At 49.4% G+C, this 22,803-nt stretch overlaps 1 protein-coding gene across 2 annotated transcripts in view; it reads right to left on the minus strand.

Annotated features, from left to right (window-relative positions):
- RAP1A (RAP1A, member of RAS oncogene family) overlaps window positions 1–22,803 on the minus strand; it is a 28,174-nt gene continuing 5,371 nt past the window's right edge. For both annotated transcript variants that reach the window (XM_054648620.2, XM_054648622.2), the window contains exons 2-9: window positions 13,990–14,059; window positions 10,831–10,914; window positions 8,796–8,864; window positions 7,989–8,045; window positions 7,143–7,283; window positions 4,223–4,366; window positions 1,851–1,966; window positions 1–725 (exon numbers count right to left, since the gene is read on the minus strand). In XM_054648620.2, the coding sequence (XP_054504595.1) occupies window positions 1,880–1,966; window positions 4,223–4,366; window positions 7,143–7,283; window positions 7,989–8,045; window positions 8,796–8,864; window positions 10,831–10,887 (555 nt within the window). In that variant the 5' untranslated portion in view covers window positions 10,888–10,914; window positions 13,990–14,059 and the 3' untranslated portion in view covers window positions 1–725; window positions 1,851–1,879. The remainder of the gene's footprint in view (window positions 726–1,850; window positions 1,967–4,222; window positions 4,367–7,142; window positions 7,284–7,988; window positions 8,046–8,795; window positions 8,865–10,830; window positions 10,915–13,989; window positions 14,060–22,803) is intronic.

The following is a 22,803-nucleotide window of genomic DNA, read 5'->3' on the forward strand; positions in this document are numbered from 1 at the left end:
TGAAAATGTACTAAAATTTAATCATTCATAAAAGCTGTAATTTAATCTGTGACAGTAAAACACAAGAAGCAATATTAGAGTTGGTTTAGTATATTATATATTTTTGCTTTTAAAGCCATAGAAATCAGTTATCCCAGTTTTTTTCCTATAAAAGACCCATTTTTCCAAAGCATTATGCACAAACATTTTTAATTAGAATACAATGGCAGAATGAAAATAATGATATTTTGTAACTTTTAAATATAAAATGAAGTCAATGACTCAAAAAGTTATTTGTTGCAGTGAGTTCAAAGGGAAATTTTGGATAATATATATCTATAGTTATAGATATAAAATATAACAGTGGAACATTTTTAGTGCTTGATGGGGAGAAATTATGATAAAATGGTCAATATGAATTTTAATTAGAGTAGCAATCTCTAACATTTGAAATGCATCCATGCTCCTTGGGATAATCATATGCTAGAGTCAATTATATTTATTTTCACATCTGTTAATTGCTATTGCAAAGGAGGAGGAATATTGGCTTTAATTTCCAAGAGATATACACAGAGCAACTGCTTTTTCCAGGGACTGTGTGCAAACCATTTTTAAGATCTAAATTCTTCCCGCAGGAGATAAAAAACAGGAGAAGCTTCTTCCGATATGTTACTCATTTCCATAAGGTTCTGAAGTTGGGAATGCTGGCACTTTCCATGTAGGCAACAGTTCTTCATTCCTGCAATCTGGGGGAAGAAACACAAACGAAGATGATGGGGGGTCATTTCTTACTCTGCTGGTGCCACCAGTGCCCTCCAGGGCCTGGAAACCAAGGGCCCACAGGCAGCAGAGCAGCTCCTTTTTCCCAGAACTCAGGGCTGTTCCTAGGCCAGAAAGCAGGAGATTGTGGGAGTGTAACTCTCCAAATGCTGGGTTTTATCAGGGCCAGAGCAGTGCCAGCCAAGTGCCAGCCAAGTGCCAGCCAAGTGCCAGCCAAGTGCCAGCCTGCTGCCCCTGCCTGATACCAGCAGTGCCCACGGCCAGGGCTGGGCTGGGCTGGGCTGGACAGAGCACAGAACAGAGCACAGAGCACAGGACAGAGCACAGAACAGAGCACAGGACAGAGCACACAGAGCACACAGAGCACAGAGCACAGAACAGAGCACAGAGCAGAGCACAGAGCAGAGCACAGAGCAGAGCACAGAGCAGAGCACAGAGCAGAGCACAGAGCACACAGAGCACAGAGCACAGAACAGAGCACACAGAGCACAGCACAGCACAGCACAGCACAGAGTACACAGAGCACAGCACAGAGCACACAGAGCACACAGAGCACACAGCACAGCTCAGCTCAGTTCAGTTCAGCTCAGCTCAGCTCAGCACAGAGCACAGCTCAGCACCCAGTGCCCCTCTCTGCCCCAAATGGGGACATTTCTGTCCCAACCCTGCAGCTGCAGTTCCCTTCCAGAGCATGACAGAACAGCTGTGAGCACACAGAGCTCCCTGCCAAGACACACAGGAAGATTATTTATAGCTCTGTCCAGTCTTGGTGTGCTTTTTGGTTGGGTTTGTTTTGGGGGTTTTTTTTATGCTTGTTTTGGTTTGGGTTGTTTTGTTTTTTAATTTGTGTGCCACTGAACCCCACGTCCCCACAAAAGCAATCTGTAATTGTCCCCAAATGTCCCAGCACGGGGACAGCAGTGGCAGCAGTAGCACCAGCATTTACAGAGGGTAACTCACATCTCTCAGAGGATGACAAGGAGCGAGCCCTGGGCTCAGCAGAAAGCTCCTGCTCAGTCACAGCCCAGGAGCAGCAGCAGAGGGAAGGGGCTCTGCTCACCTGGCCCAGGTGGGACTCAGGCCCCTCTTACCTGGCTCAGAGCTGCTGCATGATGGGAGTCTAAAGCAGCAGACATGATTTCTTTTTAGGCTTCTTCTTTTCCACTGGTGTTTTTCTATTTATCTGTCTGACCAGGTCATAAAAGATCTGCAAATGAAAAACACAAGCTGAAAACCCCGAGTGACAAAACACAAGCTGTCAGAGCTGAGGCAGGCTGGGGAGCTGACAGCTCTTTCCTGGTGGCTGCAGTTGTGTAAATTCAATTAAACTGCTTGAATTTATTACATGTTTCTCTAGCAGCTGCTTATGGAAGAAGAAACCCAAAGCTCCCATCAGTGTGCAGAACATAAGGGAGCTGGAAACTCAGTTTATCCCCACCAAAGCCTTCAGAAGAGCAGGGCAGTGAAATGGCAGCAGTTTCCTCGCTTTGGAAAAGGGGGAGAAAATGGGGATTAACAAAGGGGTTTTTAAAACAGGCACAAAATGCTCAAGGATCAGCAGCCCAGGGCACCAGGGCAGGGAGGGGACAGCCCTGAGCTCCCATTGCCACCAGGGACAGCCCAGGGCCCTCCTGCACTGCAGGGCTCGCTGAGTGCTGCTGCTGCTGCTGCTGGAGTTGTTTTCCCAGCAAGACTCAACCCATTTATAGCAAAATGAGCTTTGCAAAAATGCTTGGAGCTGGGTCACAGCACTGAGGAGAAACATTTCAACCTTCAGAGGGCTCCACCCTTGTCCTTGTTTGTTTTTTCCCCTTCCTGGAGTGGCCGACAGCTCACAAATTCTTGTTGATTCCAGAGACATTCACAAGACAAAGAAACAGTTTCTAACACTGTTTATAACACACTGTAACAACTGACATTTGAGATTTTCCCTTCTCATAAATCAGATTATTTAGGTGCTAGAACTGACTGTGAGCACAGCCATCTGCAACAAGGTTTCAGGAATGCCACCATCCCTAAAAAGAGTCAGCGTGCTGCAAGAGCATCTCAGAGGTCCCCAGAAGGTCATCTGGATTAAAAACTTATTATCAGAAAGGTCTGATTCACATGCAGCAAATGCATGTGGGAATTTATCACTCTTTACCTAGATTTTAACAAATTTAGAAACTCCAAAAGTAGTGAGAAAGCAAGAATAAACCCCAAAAGAATGCAAATGCCTGCCCAGCCCAGGAGGCAGCAGGGCACGCTCCCAGTGCACTGAGCTGCTTCACTCACAGCTCCTCTCTTTGGTTTCCTCAGCTTTTGTGCTTTTCACAGCTAGGAAATAGCAGCTGGCAGGAAAGCAGAACACGGAGGTCACAAGGAGAGCAGGAATCACCCCCAGATAAGCTCATTCTGCTGTGACCTCCTGGGGCTGCAGAGCCAGCAGGGACAGGCAGGATTGCCCCGAGGAAGGAGCCCTGACCATGGGGTGAGGCCTGAGGAGGGCAGGGGCACCCCAGGGAGTGGGGATGGGGCACCCCAGGGAGTGGGGATGCTCCCAGCCCTGCTGGGCATCTGCTGAGGGCTGAGCTGCATCCCCAGCCCAGACACACCAACAATCCCTGCTGGCAGCAGCCTGGCTCAGCTCCTGGGGCTCCTGAGCCCTCAGCAGGGCTAATCCCAGCCCAGGGCTGCCATTCTCAGCTCCTGGGGCTCCTGAGCCCTCAGCCAGGCTAATCCCAGCCCAGGGCTGCCATTCTCAGCTCCTGGGGCTCCCCTCCCTCCCAGCCCTTCCTGCTGGCTGCCAGGGCAGCTGGGCCCAGGCCAAGATCCCGCTGCTCCTGCTGATCCCACAGCCCTGAACGGTCCCAGTTATCAGCTGGAACCAGCCCAGCTCTGCTGCATGGGGTCAGCTCAGCCTTTGTGCCTGCAAGCTTGGCCTCTGGCACAGGCAGATAACTCCAGCACAGAACAAAGCCTGGTGGTGCCTGATGTGGAGCAGAGCTGCCCCAGGCAGCAGCAGGAGCACCCAGAGCACAGGGGGCTCAGTTAAACTCAGGGAACTGCTCAGGGCTGGCTTTGGGCACGGTTTTAGGGAGCTGGGGGCTTGCAGGGGCTGTGATGAGGCACCTGCAGCCAGAAATGCAAATATTCCAAAAGCAACAGCCAGCCCCACACAAGACAAGGAGCACAGCGGGGCATCGCCCACGCTGGGAATGGCAGCAGTTACTGTGACACAATATTCTCTCCAGATAAAGTTTATCTCAACTGAAAGTCATCCAGCTCAGGGCCCTCTGCTGCTCAGGGCCCTGGGAGAGGCTGTGAAACACCAGCCTGGGGAGTCACCCTGGCTGTGCAGGGGAAAGGGAGCCCAGCCCTCCCAAAAGGGAGGCAGGCACAGAGTGCCTGGCACACTGCTCAGACACACAGGGCTCAAAGTGCCTCCTTCGTGCTGGGAACACAGGGAACAGGAGGTGCTCACCTCATTTACGTTGATTTTCGACTTTGCAGATGATTCTAGAAAGGCACAGTTACACCACTGTCGTGCTAAGTTCTGCCCCTGCTCTTTGCCCACGACTCGCTCTTCCTCCAGGTCACATTTATTGCCAACCAGAATCATGGGAACCTGGGAGGGAGCAACAGGGGAGAAATCCATCAGCAAGGTCATGTGCAGGGAGCTCTGTGTGCTGTGGCTCTCAGGATGAGGGGGGAAATGCAGAATGGGAAATGCAGGAGGGGAAATGCAGGGGGGAAATGCAGGGGGGAAATGCAGGGGGGGAAATGCAGAATGGGAAATGCAGAATGGGAAATGCAGGGGGGGAAATGCAGGGGGGGAAATGCAGAATGGGAAATGCAGAATGGGAAATGCAGAATGGGAAATGCAGAATGGGAAATGCAGAATGGGAAATGCAGAATGGGAAATGCAGGAGGGGAAATGCAGGAGGGGAAATGCAGAATGGGAAATGCAGGAGGGGAAGGAAATGCAGAATGGGAAATGCAGGGGGGGAAATGCAGAATGGGAAATGCAGGAGGGAAATGCAGAATGGGAAATGCAGAATGGGAAATGCAGAATGGGAAATGCAGGAGGGAAATGCAGAATGGGAAATGCAGGAGGGGAAATGCAGAATGGGAAATGCAGGGGGGGAAATGCAGAATGGGAAATGCAGGAGGGAAATGCAGAATGGGAAATGCAGAATGGGAAATGCAGGAGGGAAATGCAGAATGGGAAATGCAGAATGGGAAATGCAGAATGGGAAATGCAGAATGGGAAATGCAGAATGGGAAATGCAGAATGGGAAATGCAGAATGGGAAATGCAGAATGGGAAATGCAGGATGGGAAATGCAGGGGGGGAAATGCAGGAGGGGAAATGCAGAATGGGAAATGCAGAATGGGAAATGCAGGAGGGGAAATGCAGGAGGGGAAATGCAGGAGGGGAAATGCAGGAGGGGAAATGCAGGAGGGGAAATGCAGGAGGGGAAATGCAGAGGGGGAAATGCAGAATGGGAAATGCAGAATGGGAAATGCAGAATGGGAAATGCAGGATGGGAAATGCAGAATGGGAAATGCAGGGGGCTGGCACGGCTGGGAGCAGGGCAGCACCAGGAGTGCCCCAGCCCAGCAGCATCTCCTGATTCCTCACACCCAGGGGAAGCAGAAAAACCCCAAGAGCTGCTGCTAAGGGAGTGCCCCCGTTTAATTTCCTCCAACACATTCTGTGAGCAGAAACAGAGTCCTGTCCAGCTGGAAAATAAATCACTACCCCATTCATTTGGTGATTTACAACACACTGTGTGGTTTTAATCTGCTTCAGTGTTAATATTTGTGGTCTCTTCCTGACACAACTACAGTCAAGATTAATTTTTCTCCTTAAAACTCCCAGCCATACCCATTAGAGAATGCTCATATTTTTATTTTTGAGACATAAATTTTCCTTATCACATCAGGAACCTGAAGCCACAGTACAGTTGAAGCAAATGCAAATAAAGCTCATTTGAAATCAGATCTCAGGCTCTATCAGCTTAGATAGAGTGGTAAATATCCTGTTCTTTAGAGTTTTCTAGACAGTTAAGAGAAAATTTCTCATACTGAAACATGAAAATGTGTTATGGACATGTTCAGCAAAAAAGCAAAGATGAAGATGTGAAATAATAGGGCAAAAAGTGATACTGAGATGAGTCAGCAGTACAGGTTTGAACACATGAAACTGTGTAAGATTACTGCAGAAGGTATTATTGGTTTATCCAAAAATAGAGTTTGGTGAGCAACTACCTTTGATCATTTACTGTTAGGTGTAGGAGATTGGAATTTAAACTCTTCCAGATACAGATAATGTAATGATTGGTATACTGGGACTTTAGACATGTTCTGGTGTGGAAGACAGAAAGGAGAACATTTCCTAACTCAGGAAAATGCAGCTTAAATGTCAAACTTGGGTTCAACAGGAACACACAAAGGAAATAAATGCATTTTACCCATGCCCTCAGCTCCTGAAGCCCAAAGGAAAGCAGCAGTGTCTGCTAGGGATGAACCTGCCCAGCTCAGGGCACAAATTCCTCTGTGAGCACAGCCAAGCCCAGCTCGGGGTCCTGCAGCAGGGATTTACCCCACAGTAATCCCTGCCCAAGGAAAAGCATTTGGCACCAAGGAAAAGCATTTGGCACCAAGGAAAAGCATTTGGCACCAAGGAAAAGCAGTTTGGCACCAAGGAAAAGCAGTTTGGCACCAAGAGAAGCTCAGCTGGTTAAAGCAAGGAGGGCCCAGGCCACTGCAGGCAGGGAACAGCACAGGACCATGATCCAGGGGACAGAGCCACCCTCACCTGAGCCTGGCCCATCTTCTGTCACACCCCAAACTCCCCACAGCTCATCTGCCCTTCAGTTAAAAAGGGCTCCAAACACCCAAAACAACCCAAGGCTCTGTCAGGCCCCTGATGGTTTCGTTCCTGGCACTGTGGGGCCTCCTTGGGGGACAGATCTGGACTTTCCCCTTCCCACACCTGTCCCAGCCCTCCCAGCCTCCAGTGCCAGGCAGAGCTACTGGGAACATCCTTACCATGACTGCCCCTAAAGCACAGCTAAAGCACAGAGAAAGAAGAAAATGCCAATCCTGGAAAGGAGTTTAAAGGAGGAGAAGTGAACTAATGCTGCTTTCAATCAACTCCCAGCATTTCAGAAGACTGTGGCTTCCAGGACATGGGAAAATCTGATTTTGTGATGTCCCTTGGCAGGTGCTGTGCCTCAAACAACAGCACAGAAAGCTACAAGGCTCTGCAAACTCACAGAACACTCCCCGAGGAGATCCTCTGAAAGAGGCTTTGTATGTAAACACCCAGGCTGTGGTGCTTTGAGAGCAAAGCTCCTTAAGCACTTGCAGAGAGGAACCCAGGCATGTCCTACTCACATCCTCAGTGTCCTTCACCCGGAGGATCTGTTCCCGCAGGTCCTGGAGGTCGTTGAACGTGGACTGTGCTGTGATAGAATAAACTAGTGCAAACCCCTGCCCATTCTTCATGTACAGGTCCCTCATGGCTGTGAATTGCTCCTGCAAGCAAACGTTTTTTACAGTAATTAGCCAGAGAATGCAGCTAATGAACAGTTCCACGGGAGTACTCCCATTGTACTGGAGACAAGAATGCAGTGCCACAGATGGATTTACATATTTACCCCTCACAGAAACCCACTGGAGCATGGAAATTGAATAAAAGCATTAACACTCTCTTTCCCTTTGGTTTGGTGTTTTGGGGTTTTTTTCCCTTAATAAAGGGCTTCTTGGAAAAATGGGGAAAAGATGAAGAGCAGCAATAAAAGCATCTCTGCATGGTTTTACTGACTGAAATGCCAGAGCAGGCTGGACAGTGCCAGCTCAGAGCCCCAGCAGGGCAGGACCTTTACCAGACCCATCCAGCAACGATTCCTGCCCCTGCTGCTGAGGCTCTGCAGGGCTTTCTCAATAAAACCAAATTCCAGGGAGCACCAGGAGCCTGGGGAGTGCTGCCAGCCCCCAGGGCTGCTGTGCTGGGGCAGGGCTGTGCCAGCTGCAGGGCAGTGCCAGGGAGGCACCAGGGATCTGGGGATGGCACAGGAGGCACCAGCCCCTGTGTGCCAGCACTGGGGAGAGCTCAGCAGGCCCTGGCACCCAGCTCACTGCTGAGGTTATCTCACAAAATCCTTCATTGAAATGACTGCAGCTGATTGACTGCCTTGCCTGGGCAGGATTACAGCAATGAGATCAAGAAATGGCACTTACTGTCCCTGCTGTGTCGAGGATCTCCAGCATACACTGCTGACAGTCTACCTCCACTTGCTGGGGAAAAAAGGAACAAAAGCTCAGAATGAATGGTCTGCAGTGGGGCAGGCAAGAGAAATCTCAGCTCTGGCTGCACCTCTGCACAAAGGGCTCTCAGCAAAGGGCACCTGCATGCCCAGGGCCGAGCAGCTCTGCTCTTGGAGGATTAACCGTGCCCCCAGCCAGGCATCTGGGGCAGCTCACATGCTCCAGGACTCCCTTCATTAGCAAGGCTTAAATGAGCAGCTCACTGTAAACATCTCAACTTAAGTGAGATTGGAAATATCTCGACTTAATCCACTCTTACAAATCAAAGCACCTTAAAACTTGAATTTTTCTTTGCTGCCCGGAGAGAAGGGAGTAAGGAAGAGAAGAAAATGCAAAATATTTCAGGACCCTCAGAGTGAGACTTTGCAAATCTTCCACTCTCTGAGAAATGTCTTGGATCTAAGGAGGGTAATTCCAGGAAAGTCAAGTAAATTTAACAGCAGAACTCACAGCACAATTTAATTTAATTATCACAGCCACAAATGTCACAAGTTTTTAGTGTACGTTTTGGTGCCTTTAATGTGCTGACACTTCTGCTAATCCGTGGAACAATGGCTCACTTGACACCCATCCAGGGAAGAAAGCAGCTCTGTGCCTGGGTTATGTAACAGCCCAGGGACCCTGCAAGGATTTCTGCCCAGCAGCTCCACCCTGCACCCAAAGCAGCCCCAGGAATTCCCTCTGTGGGCCTTGGAAGAAATAAAAACGATGGTGCTTTACCTTTCTGTATGAATCTTCTATTGTTGGGTCATATTTTTCAACAAAAATTCCCTGAACGAACTGTACAGTCTGGGGAGGAAGGGAAGAAAGAAATCCCAAGTGAGCTGAACACAGCCAGAAACATTCACCAAGAGCACTTCAGGAAAAAGTAACAACAGTGAATCTGCTTTTAAATTCAATAGTGAGGACCAGAGAAAAAGACATAACATTGCTATTTTGAAAATAAAATTGCCCTGAGTGTGACAATCTGACTGACATGTGACACTCTTCATCTCTGGTGGACTTCATCTACTATAGGTGAAAGGAAAGGCCAAGGGAGAAACTGCAAATCTGGGGGTGTTTTTGGGTTCTGTGTAGATCCAAGGCCTTGAGAAGTTTCAGTTTCCAGTTCTCTGCAAGGCTCTGCACCACTGGGCACCCTTGTGAACTGCGTCACCCTCTGCCACTCCAGGAGAGTTTCAGCCTCAGAAATGGGATGAAAGTGCTGTACAGGAAGCAAAAGTTGCTGAACAACTGTGGCCTGGTAGCTGTGAAGGTTTTCTGCCACTCCATCAGTGTCACCAGAGGCAGCAGCAGCACTGGGCTGGCACAGCAGAGTTAAACCAAGGAGGAGCTGCAGTGGAACAGCCCCAGTTTGTCCTCTGCACACAGGGCACCCAGGGCTGGACATGAACACCAGGCTCTTTGTTGCACAGGTCACTCTGTGCACTTGGAAGAATGAAATTTAAAGTGACCCCCATATGATTTTAAATCCCACCTTGTAACCTCTCCTTGCTAATGCTTGTAAATAAGTACACAGACTGTGTGAAAGCTAAATATTATCCACTCCTAGCTGCTAACTGGCAATTACTGTGTGCTGCTATAAAAACAATGGATCATGAATTACCAAATTCATGCATATGAATTACCAAATATGCTGACTTAGCAGCCAGCCTGTCAAAAAGAATTTAACTTTTGTTTACCAGACTATTTGAGTATTTGCATTTCAGCTGATCAAAAGGTCAGGGATGGTGCTGACTCAGACTTCACATCACAGAGAAGGAAATTCAAGTATGTCAGATGCTGAGTAATTTTTATTTACAGCATACTACTAAGTGCCCCACTCCACCTAGTGAGTCTTTCAGTGTTACATAAGAAAATAAAGATAATCAGGGAAGTGCTGGTGGCAAAAGTAATACAGATTGCTTACACTGCTGTGGAGGAACAGAGCTTGTAAAAAAATTACACCTTGTAAACACCTTGTAGTGATTAGGATGGGATTGCTGGAAGAGTGCATCAAATTCGATCTACAACTGAGTAATGGCTCCTCCTGTTCACTGGGACTCTGCAGGTGATTTACCAGGATTGTTACCTGGCTGTGGCAGCAGAATGAACAACGAGGCAGGACATGAAAGCTGCTCAGCCATTATCATGCCCGTGACAAGGAACACTGCAGTTCCTTGTTGTAGATAACTCACACTTGACCAGTTCTTTGCCTCTCTGCTGGAGAGAGCTGCTTGGCTGGTGAGTGATAAATGGGTGACAGGAGTCTCTCTCACAGCGCTCACTATCAGCTCTGCTGTGGAAAGCTCTCCTTGGGAACAGGACAAGCACTCCAGGAGAGCAAAGTGCTGCTCCTCCCTCTCTGCAGGGGCTGTGGATGCTCCTCAGGGCTGCTGCTCTGAGCCAGCTGCTGACTCAGGATGGAAAACCCAGAGCCCTGGAGGTGTGCAGGGCTGAGCCCCAGCTCTGGGATTGATGCTGTGATCGATTCCAGCCAGATTTCCCTGCTGTGCCCCTGCCCTTTGCAACGCTCACAGATACTCAGCTCTGCACAGCACAGCACCCGTGCAGGAGGCAGACATGACACACTAATTAGCAGCAATTAATCACCTCTCCTGAGCCAGGGCACAGCTCCCCAGCACTGGCACAGTGGCTAGCGAGTCCTGGCACATCACAGGAGTGACCCAAGCTGCCCAGAGCAGCAGTGCCCCGCTGTGCAGGGAGCCAGGCAGCTGCAGGGCTGGGGAGGGCTCAGGGCTGGCCCCAGACTCACCAGAGCAGACTTGCCCACACCTCCTGAACCAAGGACCACCAGCTTGTACTCACGCATGGTGTGGGCTGTTCAGAGAGCAGCGACCTGAGGGCAGAGAAAAGGCAGAGTTAGAGCACAGAGCTGGGGGCTCCTGAGAGTGAGAGTGCCTTCAGTGCCCTTACTGCCAGCTTGGGATTCATTTTCCTGAACACTCAGCTTGAGAAGGCCACTCTGAGAGCCCCAGGTCAGGGGAAATGGCCACAGCTGGGTCCTGCAGTGCTCAGAGAGGAAGAGGATGGAAACACCAGGGGACAAACACAGAGGCTGTGCCAGGCACTATGAGCTGCCACTGCCCGTGCTCTGCTTCCTCAGCATTTCATGGCACCAACCAGAGCACGGGACAGGAAAATTAGAACAGAAAGAAGCAAGTCAAGAGGTTTCCTTCTCCCGTCCACCCCCAGCAGGGAGGGATTTAGGTCAGTGTTTTCTCTCTGGAAAAGGTCAGGCCCAGCAGACGGCTGCCAAGGCAGAGCTCTCTGCTCGCCCAGCACAGACTCTGCCTTTTTATGGAAATCTTGCAACTCCCTCAAGTCACTCTGCAGCAGCAGCAAACTTCTGGTGCTCCTCGAGATTCCCTGACAAATAAGGCAAATGACAAAGGCAGTGATAAACAGCGGCCAGAGTGTTTACAGAGCAGGCAGGCTGGGCTGTCCCTGCAGCAAACAATGAGCTCAGCGCCGAGCCCCTTCCGCAGGGCCGCGCTTCCTTCCCAAGTAAGGCTGCACACACACACCAGGCTGCAAACCAACCCTGCCACGGGACTGTGGGCTCCAGATACAGCCTTGGGGAAGGGAAACGTCCTCCAAGGGCTTTGGTAGAGAAATGCACCCGGAGCCTGTGAAGAACAGGGGGTGGATTTTGTGTTTCCAGCGGTGCAGTGTGGACACCTCCCTGCCAACCTGGGTCTGGAGCTGATGCGATCACTGAACCGGGCCAGGGTCTCTTCTGCCACTTGGACTCCCAAGGGGAAGATGTAAAACAGAGTCCAGAGGAGCCCCACGTGCTGCTGCTCACCCATCACCAGTCTGAGCTGAACTGGGACCAACAGGAGCTGGGACCCTCCCGAACCATCCCAATCAGCCCTCACCCCCAACCCGTCCCATGGGCCGAGTGTCACCCAGGTACAAAAAACAAAAACTCAAACATCCCACGGGCAGCTGGAGACGGACACAGGCTCCTGTGATCAGTTTAGCACAACTTTAAACTGGTTTAAGGCAGAATAACAGAAGTAAAGGGCTTGCCTGTGCTGAGGCCCTGCAGTCACACAGCCGAGGGAAGCTGCCCTTCCCTCCTCCAAGCCCTGGGCAGGAGCAAGGCTCAAGCAATCCGTGCAGCCCCTGTTTCAGGCACCTGGAGGAGCTTTCTCTCCAACTCTTGAAGCCCATGTGAGCTGCAGTTGCCCAACTGCAAATTGTGAAATTAACTCAAACGGAAAGGGGTTTTCCAGAAACTGCCCAAAGGCAGAGCAGGCATGGCTGTGCACTCCAGGACACTGACAACAGCTCTGGCTGAATTCTGGGAATGTAAGCTCTTCTGCTCGACCATTTCCCTGAGAAGTGACATTCACTTCCTTTCTTTCTAAAATCGTGATTTTGAATGGGAAGGAGAGGGGAATTCCAATTAACAATTCGTTTCCTCTTGATAATCCCTAAAAATTAAAAGCTGATGCATTTTTTATAAAGCATAAATGCAACTTATTGATCCAGTTTGTCTTCATCTCCCACAGTCTGTTCCACTAAAGAAAACCCAGAAAGCAACCATGCTAAGGGTTAAATTTAGCTGTGAACTATTTCACTTCTTATTTATAGTAGAAAATACTTGTGGGAAAGTTTAAGCTGGGAGCAGTACAAAACTAACTTCTCATTTCTTCTCTACAGAATTTGCTGATTTTTTTTTTTTCAGGTGCAACAGGAAACCAAGATCCTGAAAGGCACGAGCCTTATTACTGTAAACCCCACATGCCTTAATTATCTTGTAGCTCTTTCACAAGTATGTTAATGTTATCTGTTTATACAACATGAATAGAGTGCTCAAGAAATTACTATGCTGCATCCCAGCCAACTTTTCATTTGGCAACTGCTGAAGCCCACCTAAATACAGGCAGACACAGCAGCATTCATTTCCATCCAGAGCTCTCTGTAGCAGTCACATGCTGTGAAGGAACAGCTCCATTTCCAAGTGGAATTGAACTATGGCTGTTAAGTGTTCTTTAGAGTCAGGAGAAGGGTATGATCACTACAGAGTGTAGAAAAAATTAACTGTAACTGTTGTGAAACTGGTCTCATCAGTTCAGAATGCTGTGGTGCAGGAATAAAGCAAAAGCTGAGTGTGTCTCCTTGCTCCCTGTGGCAGGCACAGCCCCTGAGCCCCAGCAGGACACGAGGGGCACAGAGCACGAGTGCCACCCCAGCACTGCCCTGGGCTGCAGCCCCTCTGCCCTCCATCACTCTCCCAACCACCTGCAGGGCAATGAATCACAGGGTTCTGCATCTACCATCACCAGAAAACTCTGCTCCTCCACCATCAGACACCTGACCCCTCAGAATCCAGCTGTGCTCTGCATTCTTCATCAGGAGCTTCTCTGCTGCTGCCACCAGCAGGGCCCAGGCAGACAGAAATGGACTCTGACCCCTCACAGCAGCAGCCCCAGCTGCTCACAGAACAGCCAAGGGCTGAGCCCTGGAGCAGACAGAGGTGAAGAGCTGCAGGGTGTTTGTGCCAGCAGCCAGAGGCAGTGCAGGCACAGCATCCCTGAGGAGGACCAGGAGAGGGGATGCAGACACAGCTGGAGCTGCAGCAGCCAGGCTGGCCCAGGCAGGAAGGAGCAGACTCAGAGGGTATTTCCCAAGCACGGAAGGAGCAGAGCTGGGGGAGGCCCTGGGGACGAGGGCTGAGGCCCCTCAGGACACAGACCTGGTGCAAAAGCAGTGAGCTGCTTCTGTTTCTAGAGTTTCAGCAGCTCATCAAGAAGGTCACAGTTTGAGCAGTGGGGAGAGAGAAGCAAAATGAGCAAACACAGCACTGAAAGAGCGAGTGCAAGAACTTCACTGATCAATTACTCACTCCAATGTTCACAGAAATTTCATTTAAAATATGATGAGAACACTAAAAAACTCTTACCTTGGCATAAAAGATCTCTCATCAGTGTTAGCAGCTCTACTGAAGGTTCTTCCAGGCTCCCCACAAGGAACTGAAAAAAAGAAGAATTTCAAAAAGAGTTAACAGTTTCTCAAGTGTCAGCATTTGTGAAGCATCTCTGTAGTGCTTAAGCCAAAGCACCCAGCTCCTGGGGACTTCTCCTCCCTAGAACACTCCAAGACTTCACTTACACCAGACAAACTCCAACTAACCATGTTTGAGGTTGCATCAAGTTCTGCAACACCTACAAAGTGCAATTATTTTAGGGGATCCAGCAGGTTTGTGGCAGGAGCAGGATGAGCTTCAAGGTCCCTTCCAGCCCAAGGCACTCTGTGATTGTGGGGCAGTCCTGGACTCCCAGTAGCCCCATCCCCTGCCCCAGGAACCCGCTGGCTCCTTGTCCAAGAGTTTGAGAAGCTCCAACATTTCCAGTCCCCCAGCCTTTGCTCAGCAGCCCTGAGCAGCAGCAGAGCTGATATTCAGTGATCACAGCACTGGCTACACCTGCTGCTCTGGCAGGGGCAGTCCTGGCTTTCAGAGCTTCAGCACTTCATCCTTTCTTCTCAAGAGATAAAAAAAAGAATCAATTGCTCCTCTGGAACCATAGGAAGTTTAAATGAAAACCTAGTACCCTGGTTTTCTGAAAATATCCCTTTTTAGCAGCTCTGGAGTCACCTTGGAGTCACAGAAATCAAAATTGCCTTGTAAGAGATAACAGAAGCTCTCATAATCCTTGTCAAATATTTTTCCGAGTATAAGAGAAAGTGAGTCTAGAGGGCAGGGTTGGATGGGATATGGGGAAGAAATCCTTCCCTGGCACAGGGTGGGCAGAGCAGCTGGGGCTGCCCCTGGGTCCCTGGCAGTGCCCAAGGCCAGGAGCAGCCTGGGCACAGTCAAGGGTCCCTGCCATGGCAGGGGGGCACTGCAGGGCTCTGAGCTCCCTTCCACCCCAGCCATTCTGGGATTTTCTCTGCAGTGCTGCCAGTGGCAGCTCCAGCACTGATGGTTCAGCAGCCCCTGCACCCAAAGAGCACAGCCTGAGCTTAAATGAGGTGAGAAAAAAGAAACGGAAAGAAGTGAGGCACAGAAAGGAGCAGCACAGAAACCACAGCAGCAGCTCCTAGAGACGGTGTGAGATGGCATCTGGAGGTGCAGCTCCTGCACCCCAGCACTGAGGGGCTCTGCTCCCTGCTCGTCCCCAGGAAGGTGCATGGGGATGGAGGAAGGGGCAGCAGGGGCACTCACCCGGCTGTGAGGAGGAAAAAAGGAACAGCTCCATGCTCGCTCATCACTCACACCTGCCTGCCCCTGACTCTCAGCAGGACTGCAGAACATTGAACATATCCAGGGGAACAGTGGGGTCAGCTCCGTGCCCATCTGGAGAGAAGCACGGATGTGCTGGGCTGCAGCACCTCCCTCGAGGCTGGCAGTGCCACCCCTGTGGCCGTGCCCTTCCCATCTCCTGGATGAGAGGCAGGTTCCTGGGCTGCTGCAGCCACGTGTCCTGGCTATTTTAATCCTGGCAGTTCAATGCTAAATCGTGGCTACTATAAACAAACCTGTTTCATTCTCAACTTGGGAATGTTCTCCGTGCCAGTTTTCTTCAGTTACTATAAACTAGGCCATGGAAAGTGGTGGATTTTCTTTTTTTAAAAGTGTCAATTAAACATTGCTCAACAGTCTACCAAAACCCCTCCATTACTCAGAGCCATGTTGGCAAAACAAACCCAAACCCAGCACTTGTGCAAGGGGAAGATTTACAGCGATCAAAGCCACACTTGAACTGACAGATTCCCTCCAGAATTAAAAAAAGAGTCCAAACAAACAGAGAGAGAGAATGATGCAGCAGCAAAGGCTGGAAACACCAGGCCAAGGATCCCCCCTTGAACCAGCCCTGGCTGTGCCCAAGAACAGCTCCACTCAGCACCTGCTCCCTCACCTGTTCTACACCGTGTCCAGAGGTGTTAAATCACTCAGTGAAGTCTGAAGCACACGAGACACTTCCCCAATGCTCACCAAAGCTGTCATCAATCACACAATGGCTCCAGAGCCGTGCAGGGAACAGGGAGTGCACCCCAATGGGGGCTTGGCTGGAAATCCCACAGCTCAGGAACAAGGATGTGCACCCCAAAGGGGGCTTGGCTGGAAATCCCACACTCCTCAGCAGATACCAGCCCTGAACAGCAGCAAGGCAAACACTGCCAGAGATTACCCTGCTAGTTAGCAAGGAGTCTGTTTAATTAATACAAATCACTGCCATGGGCTCACTTGTTCACAGAAGGAGCCCCTTCTCCAAGGCAGTCAAACTCCCAGGCTTCAGGGCACAGGGAAAACCTCCTCCACCTTTCCTGAGGCCGCCAACACCAGAAAAATGAGAGGGAAGAGAAAAACAAAAGACTAAAAGACCAGACTAAGCAGAAAGCAGGACTTCAATGTGACTTCAAAAGCACAGTTTGACAAACTTCCGCTCCCAGACGCTGCATTATTTTCTTGCTCATTATCACTGCGGTCTCTGACACCAAAGCAAGTGTGTTTTAGGCATTAACATTACATAAGAGGCAACATTTTATAATTTGTGCCAGAAATCTCAGCCTCAGTTTTGTAATTTTAACACCAAAATCATTATAATTTCCACTGCCTGCTTTCAGCATCACATCAAATACCAATCAAGGCAACAAATGTTAATTAGCTATGCACAAGCCTGCTGTGGGATGAGTCATGACCCCACTGAGGTGCATTCCTGATACTGGAACATACAGGCTGTCCCTTGTCCAAATCATCAGCAATCCAAGTGTAAATGTACTTTCCTTTCATTTTTCGGGTGACAAATAACCCCAAAAAGACACAGCAAGAAGCAAACACAGAAAACAAAGCTGGTGACAAGGCAAAAAAGCAAACAGGTACGTGAGAGCACGGGAGAACGGCACTGGCCAGAGGCGTTATCTGAAGAGCTCCATCAGGAAAGGAGAGAGCAGCCTTCAAATCTTGCATCCATTCCCCAGAACTCCCGGCCCAGGTGTGTGCAGCTCAGAGCCACATCCCAGTCACCCCTTTCTGCAGCACTCCACATCCTCCTGGAGCCTGGGAGGGCCATAAAGGCCTGGGCAGAGAGTAAAGTCCTCCAGCAGCAGAGCCCTGAGCTGGAGCTTCCAGCAAATTAACTGCAGCCCACACAAACACGGCCTGAGACAAACTCCTTGGGAAACAGCAATAATTCTGCCATTGGAAATAGTCATTTTGTGCACAAACACTCTGGGATTGATCCTGCTCAGCCTGTAATCTTTTGTGCAATCGGCTTCATGCTGAACCTGCAATTTCAAATAACATAATGTTAACTTCTATGGAGGTGGCTGCCTAATTATTCACTGGAAATTGCTCTGCCATAGAAGCTCTCCAGGCAAGGAACAAGGGCTCTGGGCAGCTAAAGCCTGCCATGCTGAAACGGCTAATTTATTTTTTGTCCTATTGCTCTGCACTTGCACAAAGTTGCTAGGGACATGTGCCAGCCAGACAAAGGCAGGGGAAAGGAAGCCAGCAGCACAACTCGGAGCCCAACACACTCTGCATCCCCAAATTAGAACAAAGCCCTACGTCAGGGGCTGGAGCTGGCAGCTCCCCTCCAGCCAGACTGCAGCACTCTGCACATTAATGCCAAGGAGAGCTGCAGGCAGGACCCAGCCCTGAGCACACCCAGGCAAACACCCTCTGCTCAATTCCCAGCATCTGGAAGGGTTTGAGAGCAGGGAGGGCAGGGACTGGGAGGGCAGGGAGGGCAGGGACTGGGAGGGCACAGCTCCTCCCAAGCAGCACCATGGCCACATTCACCGTTTCTCCTTTTCCAAGCAGCCCCATTGGAGCAGTTCAGCAAAGGGCTTTACACCACTCACAGGAGTTCTCCACGGCTTTTTTTGGAAGAAAAAATGAAAAAACCACTTTCTTTCCCCCTTCCTCATCAGCCAAAGACGTTAACATTAAAGGGCAAATCTGCCATTAGACACAGCAGCCGCTCAGGGCACTTCCTCCTTTTGCTGCCTATCACATCCACAACTTGCCACTGATTTTTAAACCCTGTAAAGTTTTTCATTCCTCTCCACTTCCTTTAGTGGAAAAAATATCCTGACCTTTTATAAAACAGATTAAATTCCAGACAGACCTGAGGAGGCTCAGTCGTAGCAAAGACCAACTCCATTCTACTTGGAAGGAATAACTTGTTGTGCTGATAGTAGCTTGGCAACATTCGCCACTATTCTTCCTGGTTTATATAATTAAGAGTAAATAAGTGACATGAGGTAGATAGATTGCCACTGAAAGTTCAGCTTGCACTTTAATTATTTCATTTCTGCAGCAGTAGTGACGAGACACTGGCCATGAAGCCCAGTCTGAGCTTACTTGGTCTCCAGCATAAAAAATGTAATGGAGACAAGAAGCTTCCAGGCCACTAAGGGCTCTTTGAAACCTCTCAGTGAAGCTGGAGAGGTTCAAACTGCTCTTCCCATGTATTTCAAGCTGACATTGGGCAGGTTAGGATCGGCTATTGGGAAGAAAATCTTTACTCCAAGGGCAGTGAGGCCCTGGCATGGAGCAGCTGTGGCTGCCTTGGAGCCCTGGCAGTGCCCGGGGCCAGGCTGGAGCACTGGAGAGGGGAAGGGGTCCCTGCCCAGGCACTGGATGGGCTCAAGGTCCTTCCAACCCAAACCATGCCATGATTCCATGACTTCCACCCAGCAGTGATAAATCCTAGGACTAACACCAAGCCTCTAAACAAACACGGGGCACATCCCAGCTCTTGAGGGCTAACTCACAAATCCCAGAAAATGCTGAGATTCTTTAAATCCGCCTGGCACAGCTGCAATAATCTGTGTTTGTACGCTGGATGTGAGCGTGCAGCCCGTTCTAAAGGTCAGCTCTGCATGTGCAGCCCAGAGGTTTCCACTTGCCACGAGCAACCAGCCCCCCCATTCCCACGCACCCGCCGCTCATTAAACGCCTCTTTTAACAACAATTTCCAGAATGAAAAGCCCCACTGACCATATGGCCACTTATTAATACTACATTTGTTTATCAGTTTAAATAAACCCCCTGCAGCAATGAGTATCCGTGTAATGAGGACTTAAACACAGCTCACAAGGGAAGTTCTGGCACTGCCAAGTGGGACTGCACCTCCTCAATGCTTTTCAGGGCAGATTTCAAGGCTTGATAGGAACCTGAATGGCAGTGAGTGCACAGAATTAACTGCAAATAGAGGGGAAAGTAACAGTTTCATTACGTTTCGTAAAGAAATTAAGTTATTTAATGTGGTGCTTAATCCTCCAGTACTTAGCTCAGCCCCTTAATGCTGCTTCCTGGAACCCTGGGCCAGAGTGGGGGTGGAAACTGAATTTTCTTCTACAGCGAAAATGAAACTTTCTTCTGTGTGAAGGTTTTAACTCAAGGAATATTCAAACAGTTATTAACACTTCAGTGCCACAGCAAGAGCTTCAAGACCAGAGGGGTTTTAACCAAACCACTGCCACGCCTGGCCTCTGCACCAGGGCTTCTCTGAAGTTTCTTAATCCTCCTGAACCTGCTTAAAAGGGCAAAACTCCTTTGACAACTCATCCTGGAATTTCCTTTATGGTGAAAAAAAAGGTGACATTAAAGGAGACAGCTCTGATAGTTTAATCAGTTTTATAGGAGCCATTTCAGTATTTATAGGTCAAGCTTGATTACAACCAAACCAGACAATTATAGAGCTGCCTTTAACCAGCAGCAAGGCCAGGCTGGGGCAGCAGAGGGGCTGCCTGTGGCTCACACATGGCACCCTGAGCAGCAGCCAGTGCTTCCCTGCACCTCACCAACACCACGCAAACAGCAGCCAAAGGAGCCTCGTTTTAGGATGTGCCTTTGAAATGACAAAGTGTAGGGCAAAGGGAAAAAAAAATGCTCTCTCCCACATGAGTATTTGAATGTGTCAAACACACAGCCTGGGGACAGGAGGCTCTGCACTCGGCAGGACCTGGGCACGCAGCTCCCTTCATCTGAGTGCAAATTGCCATCTCCACGAGTTCTGCGCCTTCCTCGTGGTGAGGACACCTCCCACCAAAGTTAAAACTTCCACTCATCTCTTTTCTGGAGTAAGTCTGCAAACAGAGCATCAGCCCAACCCGTGCCCTCAGCACCGTGCTACCACCATGGTTTTCAAAAGTTCCTAAATCTGTTCCAACTTCCACCCATGGAGATGCAGGGGATGTGAACCTGGCATGAAAAGGACAAGGGGAGTTACAGCCTGAAAAGAACAAGGGGAGTTACAGCATGACAAGGACAAGGGGAGGTACAGCATGAAAAGGACAAGGGGAGTTAAAACAAGAAAAGGACAAGGGGAGTTAAAACAAGAAAAGGACAAGGGGAGTTAAAACAAGAAAAGGACAAGGGGAGGTACAGCCTGAAAAGGACAAGGGGGAGTTACAGCCTGAAAAGGACAAGGGGAGCTACAGCAAGAAAAGGACAAGGGGAGCTACAGCATGAAAAGGACAAGGGGGAGTTAAAGCAAGAAAAGGACAAGGGGGGGTACAGCATGACAAGGACAAGGGGAGCTACAGCCTGAAAAGGACAAGGGGAGCTACAGCAAGAAAAGGACAAGGGGAGTTACAGCATGAAAAGGACAAGGGGAGTTAAAACAAGAAAAGGACAAGGGGAGGTACAGCCTGAAAAGGACAAGGGGAGTTACAGCAAGAAAAGGACAAGGGGGAGGTACAGCCTGAAAAGGACAAGGGGAGCTACAGCAAGAAAAGGACAAGGGGAGCCCCAGCACCCAGCTCTGCAGGTCAGCTTCATCCTCCTGACACCTGCTAAGCCACCCAGCACCCAGCTCAAGTTTGCTCTGCTGCCAAATGGATTTGGACTCGATGTTGTGTTTGTGACAAGGGTTTGGGCAAACAGCTCGTTTAACAGAGGCTGCAAAGCACTGAAATCACAGAAAAAAGGACAAGACCCACTTTCTCAGAATCACACCACCAAGGAAAGTGCCCTGAGGCATTACAACATCTGTTTGATCATTTCAAATGGGATTCCTGAAAAAAGCTCCGACTGCATTCTAGTGATCAATAGGCCAATGCAGTGTATTCACAAAACAAGGCAAAGCCATAATAATATTGTAACCTCCACAACTTCGTAAGTGATCTGATGAGTTAAAAGCCCTGAATGCATAAATATTTCATGAGAAAGGCTGTCTGGAACCACTTCAGTCGGTATCTTTAATCTTAATGTTATTTTCAGCTACAATTAGTGTTATAATCTAAAGCAGAAAGCAACAATTGGCTAAATTTATTTCATCTTCACCCATATTTACTTCATAAATCCAGCAAGTTTTCTGTTCTTCAGGCCTGATACCCACTAACTGTTACTCAGCACAGGACTGACAAACACATCAAATCTCAGGGTAAAGCAAGATGTGCTGGAATGAGACTGTTACACAAAAAAAGGAGAATTGCACCAGAAATAGCCTTACCCCGTGAACTATGAGTTACTTTTAACTATCACGTGGTGAGTGGCGTATAAAAAGATATTATTCTGCATGTCAGCTGTCTGTAATGAAAGTTTTCCTCTTCTCAGCTGCCCCTCCCTACAACTTCAAGTTTATTTGCATGAGAGAAAAGAATATTGCATAAAAATACAACATAAAAGGCCCTGCATCCAATACATGCAGCTGAAGTGCTCCTCCCACGTCCTGGCTGCTTTTAAGGGTCTATTTCCAGCTGAAAACGTGGGAAATGCCTGATGGCACAGAGATTCCTGCCCGGGACACAGAGCTGCAGCGGGGATGCTCGGAGGAGCAGCCTGCGCTGCCCTCAGCTCACAATGCCCCCACTCCAACGGGACAAGTTCACATTTTTGCAGCATTAGAACACTGCAGAACACAACATCATTGAATCCAGCAAATATTTCCACTAAAAAAAAACCCACCCAAAACATTCCAGCCAGCCTTGAACGTGCAGCCATTGACCAGGGAAATGCAAGTGTCCGCTTCCCTGCAATGCTTCAGCAAGCAGCAGTTATGCAACGAGCCCATTGACAACCACGCTCCCAGGTGCAGAACATTCCCCAAATGCAGGGTTCTGACAAAGCAGCAATTCCTATCACAGCAATGCTCACCCTGCTCCTTGCATGGGGCACATTTCTGAGTGCATTCTGCCTCTCTGGAGCAATGAATGAAGATTTGTTTCAGCCCCAACACGGCCACTGCTGTGGGTGCATCCAGACCTCTTGCCTCAGTGCCCCAGATGGATTTAAGTATTTTCCATCTTATCAATGTTCACGATAAATAACAAACCAAAATGCCTCGGGCCACCTGCTCAACAGGACTGCCATTGCCTGGCTCCCCACATTTTAAGTTAAGCAAAGTCAAAGAGGTGAAAGAGCCAAGCCAGCCACCTGCAGCCACAGGCTGTGAGCAGCCCTGGAGGTTCCTTTTTGGTTGTTTTTCCTGTTTCCCATTTCTTCCCCGGTACAAAAGCCCAATGCAGGGTCAGAGTCCCCTCAGACTGATGACTCTGTTCACCAAAAGAAAGCAACCAGCAGTTTCCAAAGCATGCCAAGTCTGCTTTTGTCAGCATCTGGACTTCCCAACCAAAACCACCCAATGGGTGCCTTTCACTGGGTTCAGGTGAAGCCAGGGCAGCTGCAGTGAGGAAGTGCCTGTTCAGGTATAGCAGGTCTTTCCCAACTCCCAATACCTGCTGGAGCACTCGCAGCAGGGAGCAGAGCACACATCAAAACATCCAAACACCGTCTTTATGTGGCCACCCGACCTGCTCCAGC

The sequence above is a fragment of the Agelaius phoeniceus genome, chromosome 25 (genome assembly GCF_051311805.1).
Source record: "Agelaius phoeniceus isolate bAgePho1 chromosome 25, bAgePho1.hap1, whole genome shotgun sequence".
Taxonomy (NCBI): domain Eukaryota; kingdom Metazoa; phylum Chordata; class Aves; order Passeriformes; family Icteridae; genus Agelaius; species Agelaius phoeniceus.